Below are 21,175 nucleotides of genomic sequence, written 5' to 3'. Positions count from 1 at the left end.
AGAGTGTATCAGTAAGTCTTAAGAAGTACCATTAAAATGCTCAATTCTAGATAAAAAGAGACACATACTGTCTGAGGTCAAAACTTCTGTGCCCTGGCCGTCCAGAGCCAGAGTGTATGAGGACAGAGGAGGTGTAGCCGGCAACACACCCTTCTGGGTGTACACTTTACAACGCTGGGACGGGGAGGATGGAGGCCTGAGGAGAAACACAAAGATCAAACATTTTCGAGCTGGTCTTTGAAGCTGTTGTCCTCTTGCCCTTTTGGACTGTTTGTTAGCCAATATGCAACTTCTTTGTTGCTGCTTATTGTTTAATTGAGTTATGTAAGCAAGAAATGTACATTTCTAGACATCTTCCAAATGTTGTTTGTAAAAAAACTGTAGTTCACAGTCCACATTATTAGCCCACGGTATTTCTGTGTACTTTACCTGTAGTCTGAGGTTTTGGTCAGGCTGGCAATGCCGAGGCGCGGTGATCCTAATGGACGAGCCTTCCCATCAGTGTTACTGCCCATATTCAGACTCTCATGGCTGTTCAGACACAATATAGAAGACATACATTCGAATCAAATATTTTCCAAAGAAAAAGCTCCCTCTAATTAAAAGCCACACATTTCATACAGTACCACCCATCCTCACCTGTCATGCATGCAGCTCTTGGTCCTGTTCAGGGGGTTAGAGGTGATGCAGCTGCTTCCTGTGACGCTCCTGGTATTAGTTAGTATGGGGGAACCAGAACTCTGAGCCAGGCTGTGGATCATCGTCTGGGCCAGCTCTGCCTCCTCCACCACCTCCTTAATATCCTGCAGCTGCTGGTCATTGGTCCTCCTCCTTGAGGTGGTTACTGTCGATGAGAAGAACTGCACTGCGCCTCCTGCAGCACATGCAGAGCCTATTGGATGATGGACAGGACAATGTTTCTAAATCCCAAAGGTTACAACAACTGTGAAATGAGACCTGACTTGATGCTGCATTGTGTAATACAAATGCACACCAGTTTTTGTTTGCTTAATATATACTGTATGTTTGGTATGTGTAATAAATGATGCACCTGTTTTGGTTTCTGTATCCAACACAGCAGCAGAGCCAGGGGCAGAGGGAGCTGAGGATGGGACAGCTGAAGATGGACATGGCTCCTGTTTTGAGCCTGGTTTGTTTGCTGAAACCTCTTCGAATGGGAACTTTGCAACCTGAAGAAAGGGACAGGTAAGATGAGAAGAGCTTCCTTATTCATATTAGAAAACCTCAGATGGATTGATTTGGATGTTAAAAATGCACTTGTGTCGCCTTTATTTCAAGAGACTTTGCAACTTTATAACCTGCATTTGTGACATGCAAATAACTGAGTCTTTACAAAATATTTGGCAATAATTTTATTTTTCTCACAATTTAAAGCAAATGTTTTTTGAAAGAGAAAGAAAACCCCTCCTCAATTACAAACTATGATGGCAAGCAAAAGGTTATACTGATGAAGCATAACAATTTTTTCCATTTGAATAGATAGTTATCAACTTGTCAAACAACATGTCAAATTTCAATACAGCCTTTCTTTGTCATCTCTGGTGTATTTAGTTGTTGTTGCTCTTTAAATTAACTGACCAAAAATTCTCCTCACCTCCTCGCTGCCATCGATGCAGTCCAGTCTCTCCTGCAGCTCAGCAAATGTGTTGCACTTCAGGCACTCAGCTGCCTCCTCTGGGACCGGGGCCAGTGGCTGCCCGAGCAGTGACTGAGAGGGCTGAGGCTGAGGGGGGCCCCCGGCCTGCTCCTCTGGCTGAGGCGGCACCTGTTGGAGCTGAAATCACAGACACGTGAGTCATCTCATCTTTCTTTGCAACTAGCACTCTTCTGATTAATTCTGATCTTCTAAATGTAAATATATGTAAATCACCTTGATCTGGGTGCCAGCTGGCTGTGTTTGGAGCTGCTCTGATGTTTTCCCTCGAAGCAAAGCCGGAATTATTGGTACAAATTCTGGCGGTCCCTCATTGTCCGTCAGCTCTCTGTCGGACACCGCAGCTCCATTCGGACCCACGTAGATCACAGTGTCACATGACTGCTCGCTGCTCGAATATTCGTCAGGGTCGCTGGACAGTCGCAGCAAAGGAAGGTCAGAGTCGGTGTCGCCACGGTTATGGAAAGGTCGCAAGTGAGTCGGTCGACGCATGCGACCCTCCTCGCAGGAGCTCTCTCCTCCAGAGGAGCTGGACGTGTATTGCTGAGAAAACGGGATGAGACAGGCGAGGAAGAGGCAGAGTGGGAGGTGAGAGAGAGAAAAGACTCCCTTTTTAGATTTGCAGAGCATGTTTTTCCTTTTTTTGCCTTTAATTGACAGTTCACAATGCAGGGAGATGTAAAAGATGGAGAGGAAGGAGAAAAGGATGAAATCCAAGCAGATCCTGGCCATGCACCAAGTAACAGATTAAAGATAAGAACTTTTTGAGATTAAATTATTCCTATTTCTTTCACGGACTGGCACTTTAGGGTATCTACTAACTACAGTTTTATTTTTAGAGCCTTGAAGCCCCTATCCTTTTTTTTCAGTGGAACACTTTTGAAATAAGTGAGCATTGTAAGTGAAAGGTGAAAGAAAGGTGTTTGCAGCACATTTGGTGGAAAGTGATAGGAGATAATAAAATGCACAAGAACACCTCAAATAAGACCATATGAGCAGGATGTTTAATGGACATTCACACCGATTTACAACAGTTACAGTGGTAGTCTATATCTTGAATTAAATGTACCACAAGTTAAAGTTTGTACGGGATTAAGCGACATTATCTTCAAAGGTGGATGAAGCATTAAGGTTTGATTCTAACTCACCACTGTGACTTTAGTTTTCTTCTTTTTCATGCGGAGGACACGGGAAGCAATCTGGATGGTGGAAAGGGTTTCTGAGAAATCTCTGGGTGAGGCAGAGATGTGAGCAATCATGGTGGTCCGGCAGTTCATGTTGCCTAGCGACTCCCTTAGCAACATGGTCAGCTTGCTGTCCCTAGTAACACACATATGCTTAGATGTGAGTACTAAAGACACTTTGGAAATACACACAAATAATTCACTCAAACATTCGATTCGATTTTCTAACGCACTCCCCCACAGGTCTGACATTTGACAAAAGGTTATAAATAATCATCCTTGGTTACAGTTTCTGTAACTATGGCAAAACACTAGGCTAACATATACATGTAAATGAAGCTACAATGTGTTCAAGTCAAAGCGGGAGGTAATTATTTATCATGGTTAATCATCATCATTGATCAAGGATTTCCCCTATCCTGTCATGGGTTATATAGGTTTTAGTGCATGTAAATGTTCTGCAAAGGCTAAACACCAAAGTTCCCTCCAGAGGGAGTTTCTCTCACACACCTCCATTGGACTACTTTGTTTACCTTCTGCAACATTTTGACATCAATATGTAACACTCACACTTCTATTTGCTAGTTTTCCAACACATTGTACATGATAAACTAAGGGGCGGGACATCTCTAAGCAGTTGACCAATCACAATAGAGCAGACTAGGCTCTGGTTTCAGACAGAGGGTGAAAAGAGGTGCTGCAGCACAGGCAGTATGAGAACAATAAAGACCTTTTTGAACATTAAAGCATGATAACATGTCACATTATAGCCACAAAATACTAATATGTCACCTGAAATTGAGAATGATAGGGCCCCTTTAAACATGTGAAAGGGTGCTTCTCCAGGCTAAAGCGTACACAGTCTAAAAGAAAAGCACTCTGGATTTTATGTATTCTAATATTGGGAGATGATATATCTCCCAGAGAGATTATGCTAGCAGATGGGAGAGTAAAAGTAGGCTGTGTGTTTAAGAAAAGACTTTCTCTTGGGTGGCCCACTGCAGTCATTCATAGAATTGTGTGTGTGTGCGCACGTGTGGATGTGTGTGCATGTGAGTGTTGAGGCCTGCAGGCTGACAGTGAGTAAAGCTCCTCTGTGGCCCAATACCACACGCTGCTGTCCCCCATTTTCTAAAAAAACAGCCTGCAGGCATGTCTCACACACGTATATGTACATTCACATGCACACACAGATCCAGTACGCAGCCGAGTATGTATACAACCCTATCTTGACCTCCTCTTTCTCATCGATGCTCTACTCCTCTCCTCTCGTCTGTTTTCTTCTCTCTCTGTTTGCTGCCTCAGGCTTCAACAAACTCTCTCTTTTTCTCCCTCTCTATATCTCTATATCTCCCTGAGATTAATGTAGGTAAATTCATGACTCATGAAGTATTCATTTGCATGTTAATTCAAGTGCGGGGAACATTGGATAAGATCTTACCTCTGGGATTGTGCTAGATTTATTGCAGTTCCTTTTCTGGGGTGTAACATGGTGCTCTCCATGATCTAAACGTTTTTCTTTAAAGAAATTCCTAGATCACCACTACTACTACTACTACAAAATAACTACAAGAATTATACTTGAATAAGTGACATTCTGAACATGTTGTTCACTTACGGATTGTTCTATGACTAAGCATATCAATTAAGAGAATCTAGACGTTTCTCAAGTCTGCTGCAATCCTTATTTCGTTATCAATTGTATGGTCAAACGGTATACAAAACGTACTGTGTCACTGGATGGTTGTGTGTGAGTCCAGTAAAGGAGAAGGGGTGTCATTGGAAAAATGAAGGAGCTGCATGAATGAATTGGCACTTTGCCAGGAGAGAGATACAGCAAACCAGATGGAAGGGGTCTGATTTTGTACGAGGAGCTGTAGAGAGTCCCTGATGAGAAAGGTTGATGTTTAGTGAATGTGAGAACAGCCCCTAAATCTCCCTAAGCGTGTTGTGGCTGCAACATTGTCCGTCTGGCATCACGCTGAGATGCTAGGATTTATGTCTTGGCAAGAGGCAAAGTGTTGTTTTTGTGGTTACGGACAACTGTCTGCACTTTAACTAGGAAGCTACAGAGACAGATGAAAATATCTACTGATCAACTGGGACAGAATCACGGGTAACCTAGCAACAGTAGTGGAACGGGACTGTGATTATAAGAGTATGATGGGACCCTAACCTGAAAGTAATGAAGCACTGGAGAAACAGCCTTTAACTGGGATGAAATGAATGAAGCAGATTTATTGGACTCAAAATGGATTTTGAGTTGGAACGGAAAGACTATTTGTAAACGTCAGGATGTCTGTCCATCTCTTAAATGAAGACTGAAATGTCTTTCGGCTCTGAGGTGGGTCGCATTTCTCATATTTGTTTGACCATAGCTAAATGTTTCAAAAGTGTATCTGGTAATCTTTTGGTACCAAATCAAAATTCCAAGCAAGCTGAGCCAATACAGGAAGGTGGAGGTAAAACACAGCTGACTGCTGATTGGTCAGAGAGAATTTACCAATCTTATATTCCAAGGAAGAACATAATTGAGCTACCTGCTGCTCAAAAAGACAGATATCCAACTTCTTTTACGAATAAACAAGCTAGTCTTATATATCCTGCTGGCTGTAGACCTGCGGTAACACACTCCTACTCAGTCCAGTGAGATCCACGGTAGCTTGCGCTCTACAGACTATGTTCAGCGATTTGTCATTCTGTGGTGGCTGTGTTGATCTTTGGCTCTAGAGAGGTGGCAGTGACACGGCATACATTGCTAATTCTGTATCAAATCCCCTGACAATCCGACAACAGTCTGAGTCACCGGTGCCAAACCCAACTCAGCACAGCTTTGCTTGCATCCTCAGTGTAGCAGGTTGTTTTGCAATGCAAAATCTGGTGATTAAAATTAACCCTGATTATATGCCATACCATTAGGCATATAATACTAAACAGAAACAAAGTATGTCACAAAGAAATGTTTTTTCCCTTTTTCATTTCATTACTGTTAACGTCTGATTAAAGTCTCTGTCCTATCTCTCTATCTCCCCTCTCTCCTTTCCTCTCATTGCCAGTCAGTTAACCAGCTAAATGAATGTGATGAATATGTAACAGCAGCTGTTGTTGTTTATAACATTAAGTCTCAAAAACCTGAAGCAGCTTGAGACATCTTCCTGCTGCTTTCCTCTTCCTTTCACTCTTCGCTTCTCTGCACACTCCTTTCATTTCCTCCGTCTCCTCTCTTCTCCTACTCTGCTCACACTTACATTAAAACAGCAGCTTACTTGTAAGGTATGTGTTTGCTCCCGTTCACCAGGGCCAGGATCACATTGCCGAGGGCGGACAGAGAAAGGCACAGAGGGGCCGAGCTGGGCGAAGTGTTTTCTCTTCCTTTCCCACCTCCCGCTCCTCCTCCTCCACCTCCACCTCCTCCCCTCCTACACCTCCGAGCACTTTGACATCACAGCTGCCCAGGTCCAGCAGGTGGAGGCGACTGCGACCCCCTGACACTGGCAAAGTGAGAAAATGTGTCAAACATTGGACAGGCAGACAGGACGATGGAAATGTGTACAGACATGTAAGAGGGGCTGAAACCAGACAATTTCAGGTAGAAAAATGAATTCATCTTTCAGTCTTGGATTTATGGAGCTGTCCCTTTCTGTAAGTTTAATTCACCACAAGGTGCGGAACAAAAAGATACATTGATTTGTGATGGAAATAATAACCATTCAACTATATCATCAACAAACACATATTTTCTTTGGTGCTAATTTCAGGAGTATAGACCATACCATCCGTCCATAAAGACATAGAGAATGATACCATTTCATAACAATTTGTTCCTCATAATCAAAGGTTACAGCTTGAGACGTTTTTCTGAATTCAGTGGCTATAGACACACACACCCTTTTGCCTTTGTTTTCTCACATATACATGCATATGTAAAAGCACTCAGGGTGTTGATTATCATTGTTATTTTAGTCTGACATCTGTCTCAGTGTCTCTTTGTGATACACACAAAGAAACACACACTACCCCTTCATTATCATCCAGTTATTGTTGTAGACATGAGTGCAGGTGTGATATGACAGGGAATTAATCTAAACAAATAATCTATATCAGGATCATACAGACTGTGACAGGTTTGTGCACAACTCTGTCAGGAAGTCTGTTCCTTATATATATATATATAGGGAGTATAGGTAAATGCTTTGATCTGTCCATCGTTGTTGTGTCTTCCATGTGCGGAAGCAATATTTCAATAGCAAACAGAAGGCCTGCGGCTGCTTTTATTACAGTATGATTATGTGTCGGACTCACAGCAGGCATGTGATGTGATAACAACATAAAAAAGTATTTTCTGCAGCAGTAAAAGATGCCCTTTGTTTGTTGTTCTCAGAATTATAATTAATAGTTACATTAGAACAAACAGTACTTACTCCCTCCTTTGCCGGTCTTTTCCATGCGGTACTGGTATATGTGTAATGTAAACAGCATGTGTGAGTTCCTGTGTTCTTCTTCTGTGGTGTTGGGCCGCTGGCTGCTGTGGCGAGCTGCTATGGCTGCATCCAGAAACCAGGCTGCCTTCTCTGGGGTCGGAGCACGCAGTTCAGACTGGTTCTGGAGCTGGGACATGTGTGGGAGGAGAAAAATTGTGTGAATATAAGAAAGGGCCAAGTGCCAGACAAGAGGGAAGGTACCATTTAATCTTAGCTGAGGCTCAGCCAAAAAGTGTCCAAACACTGATAATCCTGTGTACGCTTAGGATTGTCCATGATTTGCATGTTCCGATAAAGTATTTATTAATTTGCCTGCAGATATTACAATCAGAGAACGATGGAATCAGAGGGTATTGTGCGTTAGAGAAAAAGAGAGTGTGTGTGTCTGTGTGTGTGTGTGTGTGTGTGTGTGTGTGTGTGTGTGTGTGTGTGTGTGTGTGTGTGTGTGTGTGTGTGTGTGTGTCTGTGTCTGTGTGTGTTGTGTGTGTGTGTGTGTGTGTGTGTGTGTGTGTGTGGGTGCTTCAGGATATCATTACTGATGAGATTATGTCAGATTAGTTAAGGATTACACAGATGTTCGTGTTTCAGACCCTATAATCCCATAAATAAAACTACACACACACACATACACACACACACACACACGTTCATCTTATGTCAATCAGTTGTTTGTTGAGCTCCTCTTCATAATACACAAACTATTCATTATGTAATTAAAGCTTTAAAATGAATGACGATGATAACATCAGCTGTTGGCTGAATCATGCTCATTTAAGTGAATGATTTCTCATTGAATTAAATGAACAATATCAGTTCATTGACACTATGTCATGCACTTGACACTTTCTTTATACTGACTAAGCCAGTCAGATGTATTTCTGAACTGTGTGTTTTAAAAGACACTTGTTTTTTTTTGAAGAGAATAGACTGTAATGGCATGCTAAACCTCCCATTTTTTATCTGCTATTCCAAAGTGACTGTGAGGCTAAGGAAGCAAGCACATCCCACAGCTATTCGCCTGAGGCTAAAAGAAATAAAGGTAGAGCATATTGAGCCAGAGGCTGTTCATACACACAGGATTTAATATACAGCAGTCATATTACATAGCAAATATTACCATTAGCTGCAGTGTGTTTGAGTGTGTGCCAGTGTGTGTGATTGAATGTGTCTATACCTGCATGCCACAGATGGGGTCCTCAAACAGGTAGACTCCAGGTGACTGGCCATCCTGTAAGCTTCCTGTAGCGACTTCAGACAGCAAGTCCTTAAGATTCTCCTCTTTTCCCCAAACCTACACACACACACACACACACACACGAACACACACACACACACACACACACACACACACACACACACACACACACACACACACACACACACACACACACACACACACACACACACACACACACACACACACACACACACACACACACACACACACACAGTCATTACCACATATCATTGTCTTTCATTTTCCAACAAAATCTTTCCTCAAATAATCAGACTAATCAGGAAAATATAAAACCTTTTCAGAGAGAGGTTTATAGTTAATATTACAGTGATAAGCATTTGAGGCAACACTGCCAGCACTACAGCTACTTCACTTACCACTTTATATTTTTAGTGACATCCTTTCCTAAAAGTCTGTACCAGCAGTGATACCAGTTAAACTCTGAAGGGAAGGTTTCATATTGAGGTCTCGACAGTGACACTGACCTCCACTGCAGAGACACGGACAGAGAAGCGTGCTCCTGTTTTCTCCTTCCTCTCATTGATGAGCTTAAACAGCCAGGAGATGGCACATGGGATTATTCCCAGAGTCTGAAGAGAATCATCACGGCCAATCATGGTGTAGGATTTACCTGGAAGAGGCAGATAGGCAAACAAAATAAGGGAGCAGAAAGAGATGGACGTATCAAAAAGAACATCATCAAAAAAAAAGACTAGCAGGTAAAAAGATGCTCTGTGTGAATAGGTGTGTGGGTGGGTGTGTGTGTGTTTGAGTGACTGAATGTGCACATGGAGCATCCATATCTATCACTTGGGACACAAGATGATGATTATCCTCCACACAAACACACACACACACACACCTGCTCTGACTGTCGGGAGTTGGAGATCAAACACACACCTAAACAAAGCCTTATGTCACACCTCAGTCGCACTGACACGAACACTTACACAGAAACAGAGGACTTCAAAAGCCTACTGGTGTGATGCTGGGTAGAGAAATGTGTTCACATTTGTTCAAAGATGCAGCATGGTGGGGCGGTTGTCAGCTGCACTGAAATTTTACATTGTTCTCCATCAATGTTTTAAATGGGGCGTCAAGACTTACTATGAAAACTAAGATTGAGTTTATGTATTGTAACATATAAGAGAAAAGCAGAGGACAAAATAATGCAAATGCTTGAAAGATAAATCCTCAAAATTCTGTTAAAGATTGGAATAAAGTTGATTTATTTGTATTTATGAAATCCAATGGATTCCTTCGATCATAATGGCTCTTTGTCTTACCATTACCATAACCACAGAGTACTTGAACAACTGTCCTTTGTCTTTTTTTGCCTTTCAGGGCTGTGTAAGGGAGGCTTAAATTTAATCTACAAGAGTGTTTACATGTGTTTCCCTCTGTTCTGACTACCACAGGCTGTCAAGATATGGTCATCTAGATTACTGCTGATTACACTGACTAACACTGTAACGTAGTGACAACACTACAGGCGATAAAGCTGTGTGTATATGTGTGTTGTCTGTGTGTGTGTGTGTGTGTGTGTGTGTGTGTGTGTGTGTGTGTGTGTGTGTGTGTGTGTGTGTGTGTGTGTGTGTGTGTGTGTGTGTGTGTGTGTGTGTGTGTGTGTGTGTGTGTGTGTGTGTGTGTGTGTGTGTGTGTGTGTGTGTGTGTGTGTGTGTGTGTGTGTGTGTGTGTGTGTGTGTGTCATGTGTGGTTAGTTGATGCATATTCCCTGTAATTGGTCCCTTCAAGCAGAGCTTCACATGCTGTCAGAAAGAAAGTGAACAGGGTGAAAAAGTGTGAGAGAACAAGGCAGCTCTGTATCACCAGTTCGAAGACATGCACACATGAGCTTACACACATACACACATTCATCATTTATAAAAGATGATCCAAACTAAGCCATTAATCCATTAACTTTTACCATAATCCATCAGACATGACTCAAAGCCAGAGGATTCAATTACATTCCCAAAGTTCATCCATTTATTTTAGTATCTGCCTTTTCAATGAAAAGCCTGGTTACTCTGTGTGTACATGAGCAGACTTGTGTGCGTCCCCATATGTGTCTACATCCAAGGGCCACAGGGCCGAAGATAAATGCTCCTTGTGTTACTTTCCCCATTTTAATTAGGAAAAAGGTAATGCCATTATAATGCTCCTCATTAAGATCTATGGCCTTAGGAGAGCGATGTGGAGAATAATTATCTCATCTGCTGCAGCCGTTTAAGCTGAAACCAGCGATGTCAGAGCCGCTCCATATCATTTATACAACAGTAAAATAGATTGAAAGAGCAAACTCTCTTTGATGGATCATATAAAAGCCCTTGCATTATTAAAGCCAGAAAATCACTCAACACAGCCAAACACTGACAATAGGAGGTGTGTGTGGGGGCATATTAGTTCCAGTCCCAGTATTAACCACTATGAATCATCTTCATGAATCATGACAGTTATTCCATGTGTGAATGTTTGAAAGCTGAGTGAAAACATGGTGAGAGACGTCAAACATTGATCTACTCTGGCTGTCTGTACTCTGTGTTGGGTTAGTGTCTAGGGAGAGCTGTGGTGATCATATGAGCATGTACCTGTCTGATCTTACTTAAGTTGGCCTTATTGACAGCAGGAAACATAAAGCCTGATATATCACAACTCAGGTCTTTTTTTAATTTATATATGTGGCCATCTTTCTCATGTCTTGTTCAATTTACACTGACTATATTTGCCTTTCTTGTGTACACTTGTGGTTTTCCTGTGTAATGAGGGCTTATTTGTGACATTATCAGTGTGTTTCATATCTTTTTATTAAGATCTACCAAATATTAATGGCTGGTGAGGCTAATAACCATAGTGGCTGAATTGGTAATACATGACACTTTGCTTTAACTCGGTTTTACTTCCTATTTAAGTGGTTTACAGTAACGTTTATACTAGACAAACACTATTAATTTGTCTAAAAAACCAACTTTTTGACTGTTTGATTCTCTGACTTGTCTTTTGACCTTTAGATTCAATGTAGGGATGTTGCCAGTAATGACAGCAAAAATTACAAAATGAACTCCAAAGTTGAGAATACTAAAAATACTAGACTACCTCTGCTATTTCAGACATACCCAGTGCTCGCATTCAAAAACTATGTGTAGTGCCCAACTAATTTCTGTTTACATTTTCATTTATAGAGAAATGAAAAGGGTTATACATATGTCTATTGACATTTCGTTTTGTTTCGTCACCACTAAGTTACGAGAAGAGTACATTCAGTGTCAGTTATTCGCTAAGTTGTCATATTTTTTATGTTTTGGAAGTCCTTGAATTTCACATTTTTATTAATTGGTAGAGGTGTCAGTTATATACCGAACAAATCAGAGTTCAGTGCCTCCGAACCTACCAGGTCGGAGAAGCGCGAAAAGGAGAGAGGCAAAGTATGGAGAGGTTAAGACCGGAGGAAAACGTCTTTATTTATTTTGGGTTACCAATGTTAAAATAAGCTAGAAGTACTGTTGTGTGTTCGAGTGCCTGGGAGAAGAGCGTGGAACCCATTTGGTGACAAATTCACAAGACTATGCAAAACTGTTGGACTGTATGCTAACTGTAGCAACGGCTAAGTTAGCCTCGTGTTTAGCTGCGTTGTCCGGAGCCCGGGCTTAGTGTGTTAGTAGTTGAACCGTATAGACGTAATCTTAAGAGATTCGTGCGCCTGCCTGCTGCCGGTTGACAGAAGAAGGACACCGGGCCAACAGGGCCACGCGGGATTGTTTCATCGGGAAGATACGTCTGTGGATCGGCCGTGTGGAGGGAATATGAGCCCCATCTAGCGCGCCAACAAGGGTACCATAACTGACTAAAATCTCGGGTACTTTTATTTCTTTTGTTTTGAACCGAGTCGTGGAATATGTGTTGTTGTTATTAAGTTGACATGTTGTTAAATTAAAGTACAGATTGACAATCATTTCAGGTACAGTTCGGGTATCGAATATTTCTCTGATGGTAATCAGAGTGGGGGCTCTAGAGCTGATATTTGGAGTTGCATAGGAGATTTATTATTTTGCAGTATAGCTACGGTCTATCGCCGTGCTACCTGAGTGCTTTTAGTGACCAAAGTGACAACGCTAGATAGGAGAGCTTATAGTAGATCCCACCTCAACTCCTCCCATGTTCGTAGTACTGTCCTGGTTTACTTAACCTGTCCTGAGCTAAGTGGTTGGGAGGGCTACATATGCATGTTATATATTTTTAGTCCATTGAAAGGACGCTACAATCATATATTGAGAGTGTCTCCTTACAGCGGCAACAGAGTCAAAGAAAATATGTCTGATAAGGCAATGGTGAAGCAAAAAGCAAAAGCACCAATTCGGCAGTATATGGGAACTTAAGGGCTTTACATATTCTTAAATTGAGGAATGGAATTATTTTCTTGTAAAATGTTAGTTGTAATCTGTGTTTAATAACCGGTGTAAAATTGTCCTCACCCTGGCGTCCATACTCATTACCAAGACACTAAAACTAAACAAATGTATAAATGAGTTTACTTTTACAACTGGTTTGGTCAGACATAAAATCCCCACAGCACAACACAAGGAAACACAGCACTTTGCATGTTGGTTTAACATAGAAATTCATTAGTGTTTGTTCCCGGGCTCAGCCGTTAACACAGAAGTGTTCCCTGCTGAACTGCTGCATTTCAATTCCCTGCTTTCGTCCTCTGCCAGCAGTTGAAGGGGACTTAGAAACTCCAACATGCTGTATGAAGATCACAAGCCAAGAAGGGTAATGCTGTGAGCATGTTCAGGGATAAACACAACAGGCGCCGACCGAGGGTTGAGTTACGTGTGTGTGTGTGTGTGTGTGTGTGTGTGTGTGTGTGTGTGTGTGTGTGTGTGTGTGTGTGTGTGTGTGTGTGTGTGTGTGTGTGTGTGTGTGTGTGTGTGTGTGTGTGTGTGTGTGTGTGTGTGTGTGTGGTGGGTCCAGGCATGTTGCAGTAAGGGATGCTGACCTTTTTTAAGACAGCTTCTCTTAAAACCAGCTAGTGAAGGATTAGAGAGACAGAAACACAGACTGAGAATGCTTTCAGCTTCAGCAGACACTAATCCTCCTCTTTCTCTCTTTGATAGATGAGAGCCAGTCGAGAGATGGCCGGGTGAGAGACTGACACTCTGACGCTCAAACACACACACACACACACACACACTGAGGATGACTCACGAGCCACACATGCTCTGGTTTTGTAGTCTGGTTGTGTGTGTGTGTGTGTGTGAGCGTTACCCAGCTTGGAGTGTCCAAAGCAGAAGACGCAGCCATCTGCTCCGTTCACCACCGACTGAATCACCTCAGCAACCGTTCCTGCACACACCTCCGCCTAGCAACAGGCAGATAAAGAGAGAGATGAGGGAAGAAGGTCAATAAACAAAATACCTGGACAAATAATACACTTAGTGCATTAGAGAAGTGTTAAAGTGTATATTCATAGGAGCCGAAGGTGTGTACATTTGACTGAAAGACAATCCTAAAGTACGTAGATAGGTTTGTTCCTCATTAGTGTAGCTTATTCTTAATTTATTTTATCCACATAGTCAGGTTTCCTGGTTGAGATTATCTCTATTTTACAAGAGAATCCTGAGGACAAAAACAGCTAAACAAAACAAATACAAATACTATGCACAATGACAGTATATTAAAAACAGTTCCATATTTGGCCTAGTTTGATTTGACATTTTTTGGGTCGAATCTTGAATGCTGGTCTGCTGTCAAGCCCAGTTCAGTTGTATGTGTAAGACTCAGCAAGAGTACTAGGTGTTCAATTTAAAGGTTTTATAGCAGGGAAGTCAGAGGCACTGGTGAAGGTGGAGAATACCATGTAATTGGTCTTTTCTGAATTCAAAACCAGTCAGTGAAAACGGAGCCATAATTGGAAAGCATCAAAGACAGACTGAAGATGAGACGCGGCCGGGGCTGGAGTGAATGCTGCATTAAGCATTGACACTAAGTCTGCAGAATGGGAATAATGGAACTCATTCTCATACAATTATTCCTTTTGATAGCATGTTAGATACACCACACACATTACAATTATTCCAAAGATATCTCGTTTTAAATTTTTAATTGACTAAATCTATTTTTAATGGTAACCTCAGCTGCCCCGGCTCTGTCCAAAGTTTTAAAAAAACTCTTGATTCCCTCACTATGACATCAATGTGGCATACAGTCAGTTCAGGTTTCTGCTGTTTATCTTCAATGAATTCAACTGAACATTGATTAAAAACTGTCTTTCAATGTGTTGTCATGAAAGGCCCTTTGTTTTCCTAATCTTTTTTCTTACCTGTGATGCATCAGGAGGGAACGCAGCATCAAAGGTGAACATCTTTGGAGGGACCTGATTGGCTGCTACCTTTTTCTGTGAGGCAGCGCTTTGTGTCTGATTGGCTGACGGGTCTATGATGGTGATTTGCTTCTTCCTGGGATCGACTTTAAGGAAGGAACTGGACTCAGCTGCTTCCGACTGAGACACTGGACACACGCGCACCATCACTTTCACCTGAGGGTAGGACACAGAAAGCACATATTTAGATACACGGGAAAAAGCATAGTGTGATAGAAAAAAAAACAGGACAAAACAACCTGCAATATTATGCTGTACAAATGCCCAAGATAGTTCCAGAAGTTCAATAATGAAGCCCTGGTTGGCTTTGCAAATGATCTCTAAAATAAATAGATTTCTTGTCTGATGATTTTTAAATCAGTGAGATAAGACTGTAATCAACAGGCACAAAACAAACTTTCATAAATGCAAATGCCACGGTACTAAATGAGTGCTAAAGGTTATAGCAAAATGTATATTCAAAACGTTGGTGATAACTTTGCAGCTCCTTAATATATAACTCATCTATTATGTGCTCAGCATGTCGCTCCTGTGACGATAAGGTGTAGTTTCTGATGTGTTTTCTTGTCACTAAAGCCACGTATTCATCAATACCTATTTTAACCCACTTACACTTCCAGGGCACTTGAAAAAGCGTGTTTGCTAGAGGGCATCTGAACTCATCTGAGCCAAAACAAAAGACTTCCAAAGAGTCATAACACTCTGCTTTTATTTCTTTTAAGTCTTAGATATGTTTTCACTCTCTCCTCGTCAAACTCCCCCTAAATGTTTCCTCTCCCCTCCTCCCCTCACATCCTTTACCTGTCACTCTTTAGTTATCGCTCTGTCTCCCTCCATCCTAAATCCCTTCCTTATTCTCTCCCCTCTTCTCCTGTCTACCTTCAGCTCGCTGCCACAAATCAAAAGCCTGAAGTGCAGGATTCCTGTTTTTAGCTTTCTCTCCTCTTCTCGCTCTTCCTTTCCTCCCACTCATGTCATAAACTGTTAGCAGCCGCAATTTACCGCCTGACAGCTGCTCTTGTTTTCTTTGATATCAGAGGAGGCAAAACGCTGAGTCATCAGGATCTGAGTGAGTACCAGAACATTTTACCATATAAACAACCTTTTCTCTGTTAGTCAAGTTGTTGTAAAGTTTGAGGAACTTTCTAGCAGTTCATTATGGATCTCGTTATCCTCCTCTGGCTCATCTGGGTGAATTAGTCTTTGTGTTTCTTCCTCTTTTGAACTTTTACTGCTCTCAGTCCATCTGAGTCTTGTCTTCTCTTCATGTGTGTCTCTAAGTCTTCCCACCTGCTACATGCTACATGATTATCCAGGAGATTTACCACAGATTTCCCCTTCTGACAATTGGAGGCTTACTTAAAGCAAATGAATGGCGCAGAGTGTCAGATGATACCTTAAGGGATTCAGTCTAAACACAACACCAACTGTCACAGAAACGTATCTGAGCAGCTCTGATCCTTAAATATATTTCACATTGACAAATACCGACATTTCTTGTCTATGCTCAAAGCAGAGTGAGCGTTTTTGTGACCTGCTGGAAAAATATTGTATGCCATGATGTTGAGTTGATTCTGAAATACTGAGTAAATTAAAGCTGGGCTTTTATTGCAAAAGGAGAAAGGTAATTATTTGGAGTCAAATGCACCTTTGGAAGAGATAAACTGAGAAACAAAAGTAAAGCAACAAGTAAAAGAACTAATTAACCTAATGTAATTACTTTCTCAATGAGTAACATGTAATGTGTGATTGATTACATTCCTCAAGTAGCTTTTCCATCACTGCTCCTTATCAAATATTGACCCACAATGTCCTTGTTGTTTCTCTGCTGTTCTTTTAAACAGACAGATCTCAAGTAACCTTTTATTCCTGATTTTTGAAAATGTGCTCTTCACGGTTCTTCACGTGCTACAATAAAATGGTTTTTATGTTGGATGCTTTTAATTCCTGGGCCTGGTTAGTAAACATGGCATAGTATTTTTGATTGCCGCTGCTATCACACCTTTCTTTCTGATAAAGACTCATCACATCTAATTCTTATTAACCAGTGCTATGGTCACACCACACCTCTCCCTCACCAAAACCATTGTTTGTGTAAACATTTCACAAGACGAAATACCCTAAAACAGGTCGAACAATGAAAGCATGGCTATGCAAAATAAAAAGATGGTTAACTGCTTAGAACATTTGCCTGCTATCTAACATGAAAGATGAGCAGACTTTGAAATTTGAAATAGTGGAAGTTCACGGTAAATTGGCTTCAGCTGGGATTGCTGACTGAACAACATCTCTAGATTGTGTTGGACGAGACAGTTTAAGGCGTGATGGATGCAAAGAGCTGAAAGTCCAATAAACAGCAAATCAGCTGACAGTCAACAATAAACAGGCTGACAGTTAGAAGATATTCAATATCTAATCCTTACAGTGTCCGTGAGTTTGACAGGAAGGGAATGAGTGCATTGTTAGTTCTGTCCCGTCAGACTCAAGTGTCCGGATGGCCCTCAATCTTCACAAGAAGACCAATATTTGGACAGAATCCTTTAAAACATCTAATATATGAATGAGGATTGAGCATCCGTGTGTAGTTTGGTATAGGTAATGAAAAGATGGATGGATAAGAGTATTCAGCTATCCCTGCTAAAATAAAAGTATGCAGGATAATCACAAAGGTTATATGGTTGCATTACTCATTTTTCTACACTACACTTCTGTTTTCTACACTAGTTTTCGTTGACTGGGCTCACAGGTGCAAGGCAGATGAAAAGAGACTAATGTGTTGATGTGGCTCCTAAGAGGTAAGAGACTAGAGGAGGAGGGATCTTTTGTCGATTACCACAAATGAATCATCGTCTGAAGTGTGATTCTACACTGCACTTTCAGTTAAACACCACCATGGGATGACGAATCACACACTAATCCCAAAACACTTGCACACCCCCCCCCCCCCTGCACCCCAGTACACTTCACATTAGATATATAGAGATAGAAAGACTGTCAGTTAGCTGTGAAGAGGAATGTTATCTTAAATGAAAACGTGTCACACAGTGTCTACATCAAGTTGTACTGCACAGTTTTCATTTATTTCTCCACTAAATTGGATTATTAATTCATTAACCTTCACCACATTACGGTATTTCTAGACAATATCAATAAAATTGAGCAATTTTCTACAAAAGAGATTTAAAAAAGTGGACCAATTATTTGCCATGAATTATTAAATAGCCCTGGAGCAAAGAGACAAAGGCCACCAGATCAAGGTCATGTTATTTTGAACACTCACTGAGAATGATTAGCGAAGTGAGAAAATGAAAGCATAAAAGCCTGCTGGTAAGTAATATACTGCGTTCTGAGAGCTATTACTGTTGAGCTGTTTATATGTTTATTTCTTTATTTATCTCAGTCTCTCACACACACACACACACACACACACACACACACACACACACACACACACACACACACACACACACACACACACACACACACACACACACACACACAGCACATTAACAGGCTTTCCATCCATTGCACCATTAAATGACCATAGGCCATTTAAAAGAGGTAGTTCAATAAACTGTGTGAGTGAGGGTTTATGAGAGAGTGTTTGTGTTTAAGTCTATCTCAGTTGGAGGTAATTGAATGTGTGTGTACACTTAAAACTGTGTCCATAGATGAGGGTAAGAGTTAAACTGAGATGCTACCCAAAATACAATAAATATGTAACCTCGGTGACCTGGAGACCTAAGAGGCTTAATGCCAGGTCAAGATTTCACACACACACACACACACACACACACACACACACACACACACACACACACACACACACACACACACACACACACACACACACACACACACACACACTACGCCCTCTACTGACCCCAATAAAAGAGCCCTTCACATCAGTTAGAGCCTGGGGGGAAGGATTTTGCCATTGCACGCTTTACAAGGCGTAACTCATAAAGTCTTCCCCCCCCTGAGAGCCCATTTTCTCCTCATGTCTAAGAGTGTAAAAGGTAAGAGGGTTCAGGTGTGTGTGTGTGTGTGTGTGTGTGTTTGAGGTATAAGATTCCATATCTGCTTCTCAAGGTATTGAGGCTGTATGTGAAATTGCAAGATATATTCAAGGGGTCACTTAACTCCATTCTCCTTTTTGGAAACAATCCAAACTCTATTAATGACCAAAATAACCACATCAAGGAAACAGGTGCTCCAACACAATTATGTCACCTTGAAAATATGTTGTTACTATGGCTATGAAATTTGCTTTTGATCATCAGGACCAAAAATGCCAACTTTTGATTAAACCTGAGTCAAACTCAAACGTGCATTTGTGTGTCTGCATGTGTGATCACACCCACGATTTTCTCAAAGGATCCTTGGCCTAGTTTTGCTGGTGGATCGATCAAAACATTTGTGCTGAAGCCACTATGACGTGCCACACTAACACACAGGAAAGACACAGCGCTAATGCACTCTTTGCCCTTTTGAAAAAAACGAAGGTGTGATGTTTGTTTCGAAAAAGATGGAGAGAAATATGTCCCCTATATTCTCCAGATATGAACACTACATCTCTTGATCCCTAACACCTTTATTGCTTCCCACTGACCTTAATACCTTTCGTTCGTCATTCTTTTTTCATGTTTACCTAACATCATATTGCTTGATAGCACAAGTGTCCACCAACTTGATCCCGCTGCTCTTTCCATTTTATCGTTCTTGTCCTCCCGTCTCCCCTTCCGACAAATCACATGTTTCCCTCATCACTTCGCTCTTTCCTCTCTTACACTTCATGCTACAGTGAATACTCATGCAAGGTTCTGAACTTCAGAAACAAATACCCAAGAAGAAAATATGAATGAGGGACAGAAGTTACAGGAGTGAAAGCTTCTTTGACTTTTTCCCCTAAGGCTATGAGTGAATACCTATCTTTCACGTTGGAGAAAAATGTACATGTGTTCTGCTGTGTGTGTGTTCAAGCGTGAATTAATACTATGTTCGACATCAAAAAGTGTCTGTTTCAACTACAATCTCACTTTGTCAGACAAAGGTTTGCTGGAACAGCTTGAGGGTTCATTTCAATGCGAAAGGGCACATGCTGTGACAGATGTTGAGGCAAAGAGTCATGTATTTTTCCTGAGAAACTGACCTGACCTGTAATACGCTCTCTTTTATAGAAAGCTTCTTGTTCCTCGGTTTTATTCACCACATTCAGACACAATGAAGTCTGTGAGCCAATTTGAGTAAAGGCTAAACAGCGACAAGCAAGCCTGAGCTGAGAGAAGATTGTTCGATAGTCCCTCACAGTAGTGCTTCATTACTATTGGCTGGAAAATCAATAAGAGACTCAAGCTGAGCTCTAATTGGTTCCCAAAGACTGCAGAAACATACACTCCTGTAAGGCACCTATACATAGAGATAGATAAAAATACCATATGGGAATAGCAAGTATATGCATTGGATCAATTCTAATTTTAACTAATTTATTCATTACAGCTCAGCTCGCAGTACTGTCAGTGAGAAATACTGCAGAGATCTTACATCTGAATTTGTGCGTAATAGTCCAAAAATAAGCCACTATTGCACAAAATATCTCTCATATATTATTTATATTATAATAGCAATGGTAAGTATAATAAATCCTCTTAAATGTTGATGATTTATTGCTGTACAGTCGAAGCAAAGTATTTACACAATAACTGAAAAATGTCATTTACATATTTGGTCTCAAGTGACCAACATTATGAAAGCCCTCACTCAGTGTTTATCTCAAGAGGATTTTACGCTATTGTTGATTGCATAAAAAGACCAAAACATAGCTTATTTCTCACTTGCATAGACCTCCATTGTCGTCCAAACAGGATTAAAAACACATTCATGAATAACCTCTACAGTTGGACTGGGTGAGGCGTTATTTTTTTACAAAGAACATGGGCAGTGCAATCTTAAAAGCATCCCTCTTGATAAATACTTGCACCAAATTTGTGGTAATCCACGGCTAAAAATAGTCCCATGCAAAGGCAGTATTTGTTAAAAAGTACAGTGCCTGGTTATAAAATGAAATATGAGAAAACAGAGCCATAGACAGTGTTGCAAAGTAAAAAAGTATTTAGAGTGGAGGACACATTTTTATGGGATTTGTTGACAGTAATGAAATGCCAAAGTTAGAATTAAGCTGGTGTGTACTATTTCATTTTCGTGTTTGTTTGTTTTTAA

At 41.1% G+C, this 21,175-nt stretch overlaps 1 protein-coding gene across 1 annotated transcript in view; it reads right to left on the bottom strand.

The window, feature by feature from the left end:
• The window catches only part of kif26ba (kinesin family member 26Ba), a 78,063-nt gene that overhangs the window by 12,894 nt on the left and 43,994 nt on the right, over positions 1-21,175 (bottom strand). Inside the window, 14 exon segments of the mRNA XM_063880675.1 lie at positions 69-196; positions 430-531; positions 640-892; positions 1,052-1,190; positions 1,616-1,786; positions 1,892-2,218; positions 2,824-2,995; positions 6,126-6,286; positions 6,289-6,350; positions 7,281-7,467; positions 8,515-8,631; positions 9,063-9,208; positions 13,843-13,936; positions 14,897-15,112. Coding sequence (XP_063736745.1) covers positions 69-196; positions 430-531; positions 640-892; positions 1,052-1,190; positions 1,616-1,786; positions 1,892-2,218; positions 2,824-2,995; positions 6,126-6,286; positions 6,289-6,350; positions 7,281-7,467; positions 8,515-8,631; positions 9,063-9,208; positions 13,843-13,936; positions 14,897-15,112 — 2,275 coding nt within the window.

The sequence above is a fragment of the Eleginops maclovinus genome, chromosome 4 (genome assembly GCF_036324505.1).
Source record: "Eleginops maclovinus isolate JMC-PN-2008 ecotype Puerto Natales chromosome 4, JC_Emac_rtc_rv5, whole genome shotgun sequence".
In the NCBI taxonomy this organism is placed as follows: Eukaryota; Metazoa; Chordata; class Actinopteri; order Perciformes; family Eleginopidae; genus Eleginops; species Eleginops maclovinus.
This window is presented reverse-complemented; position numbering and strand designations above follow the sequence as displayed.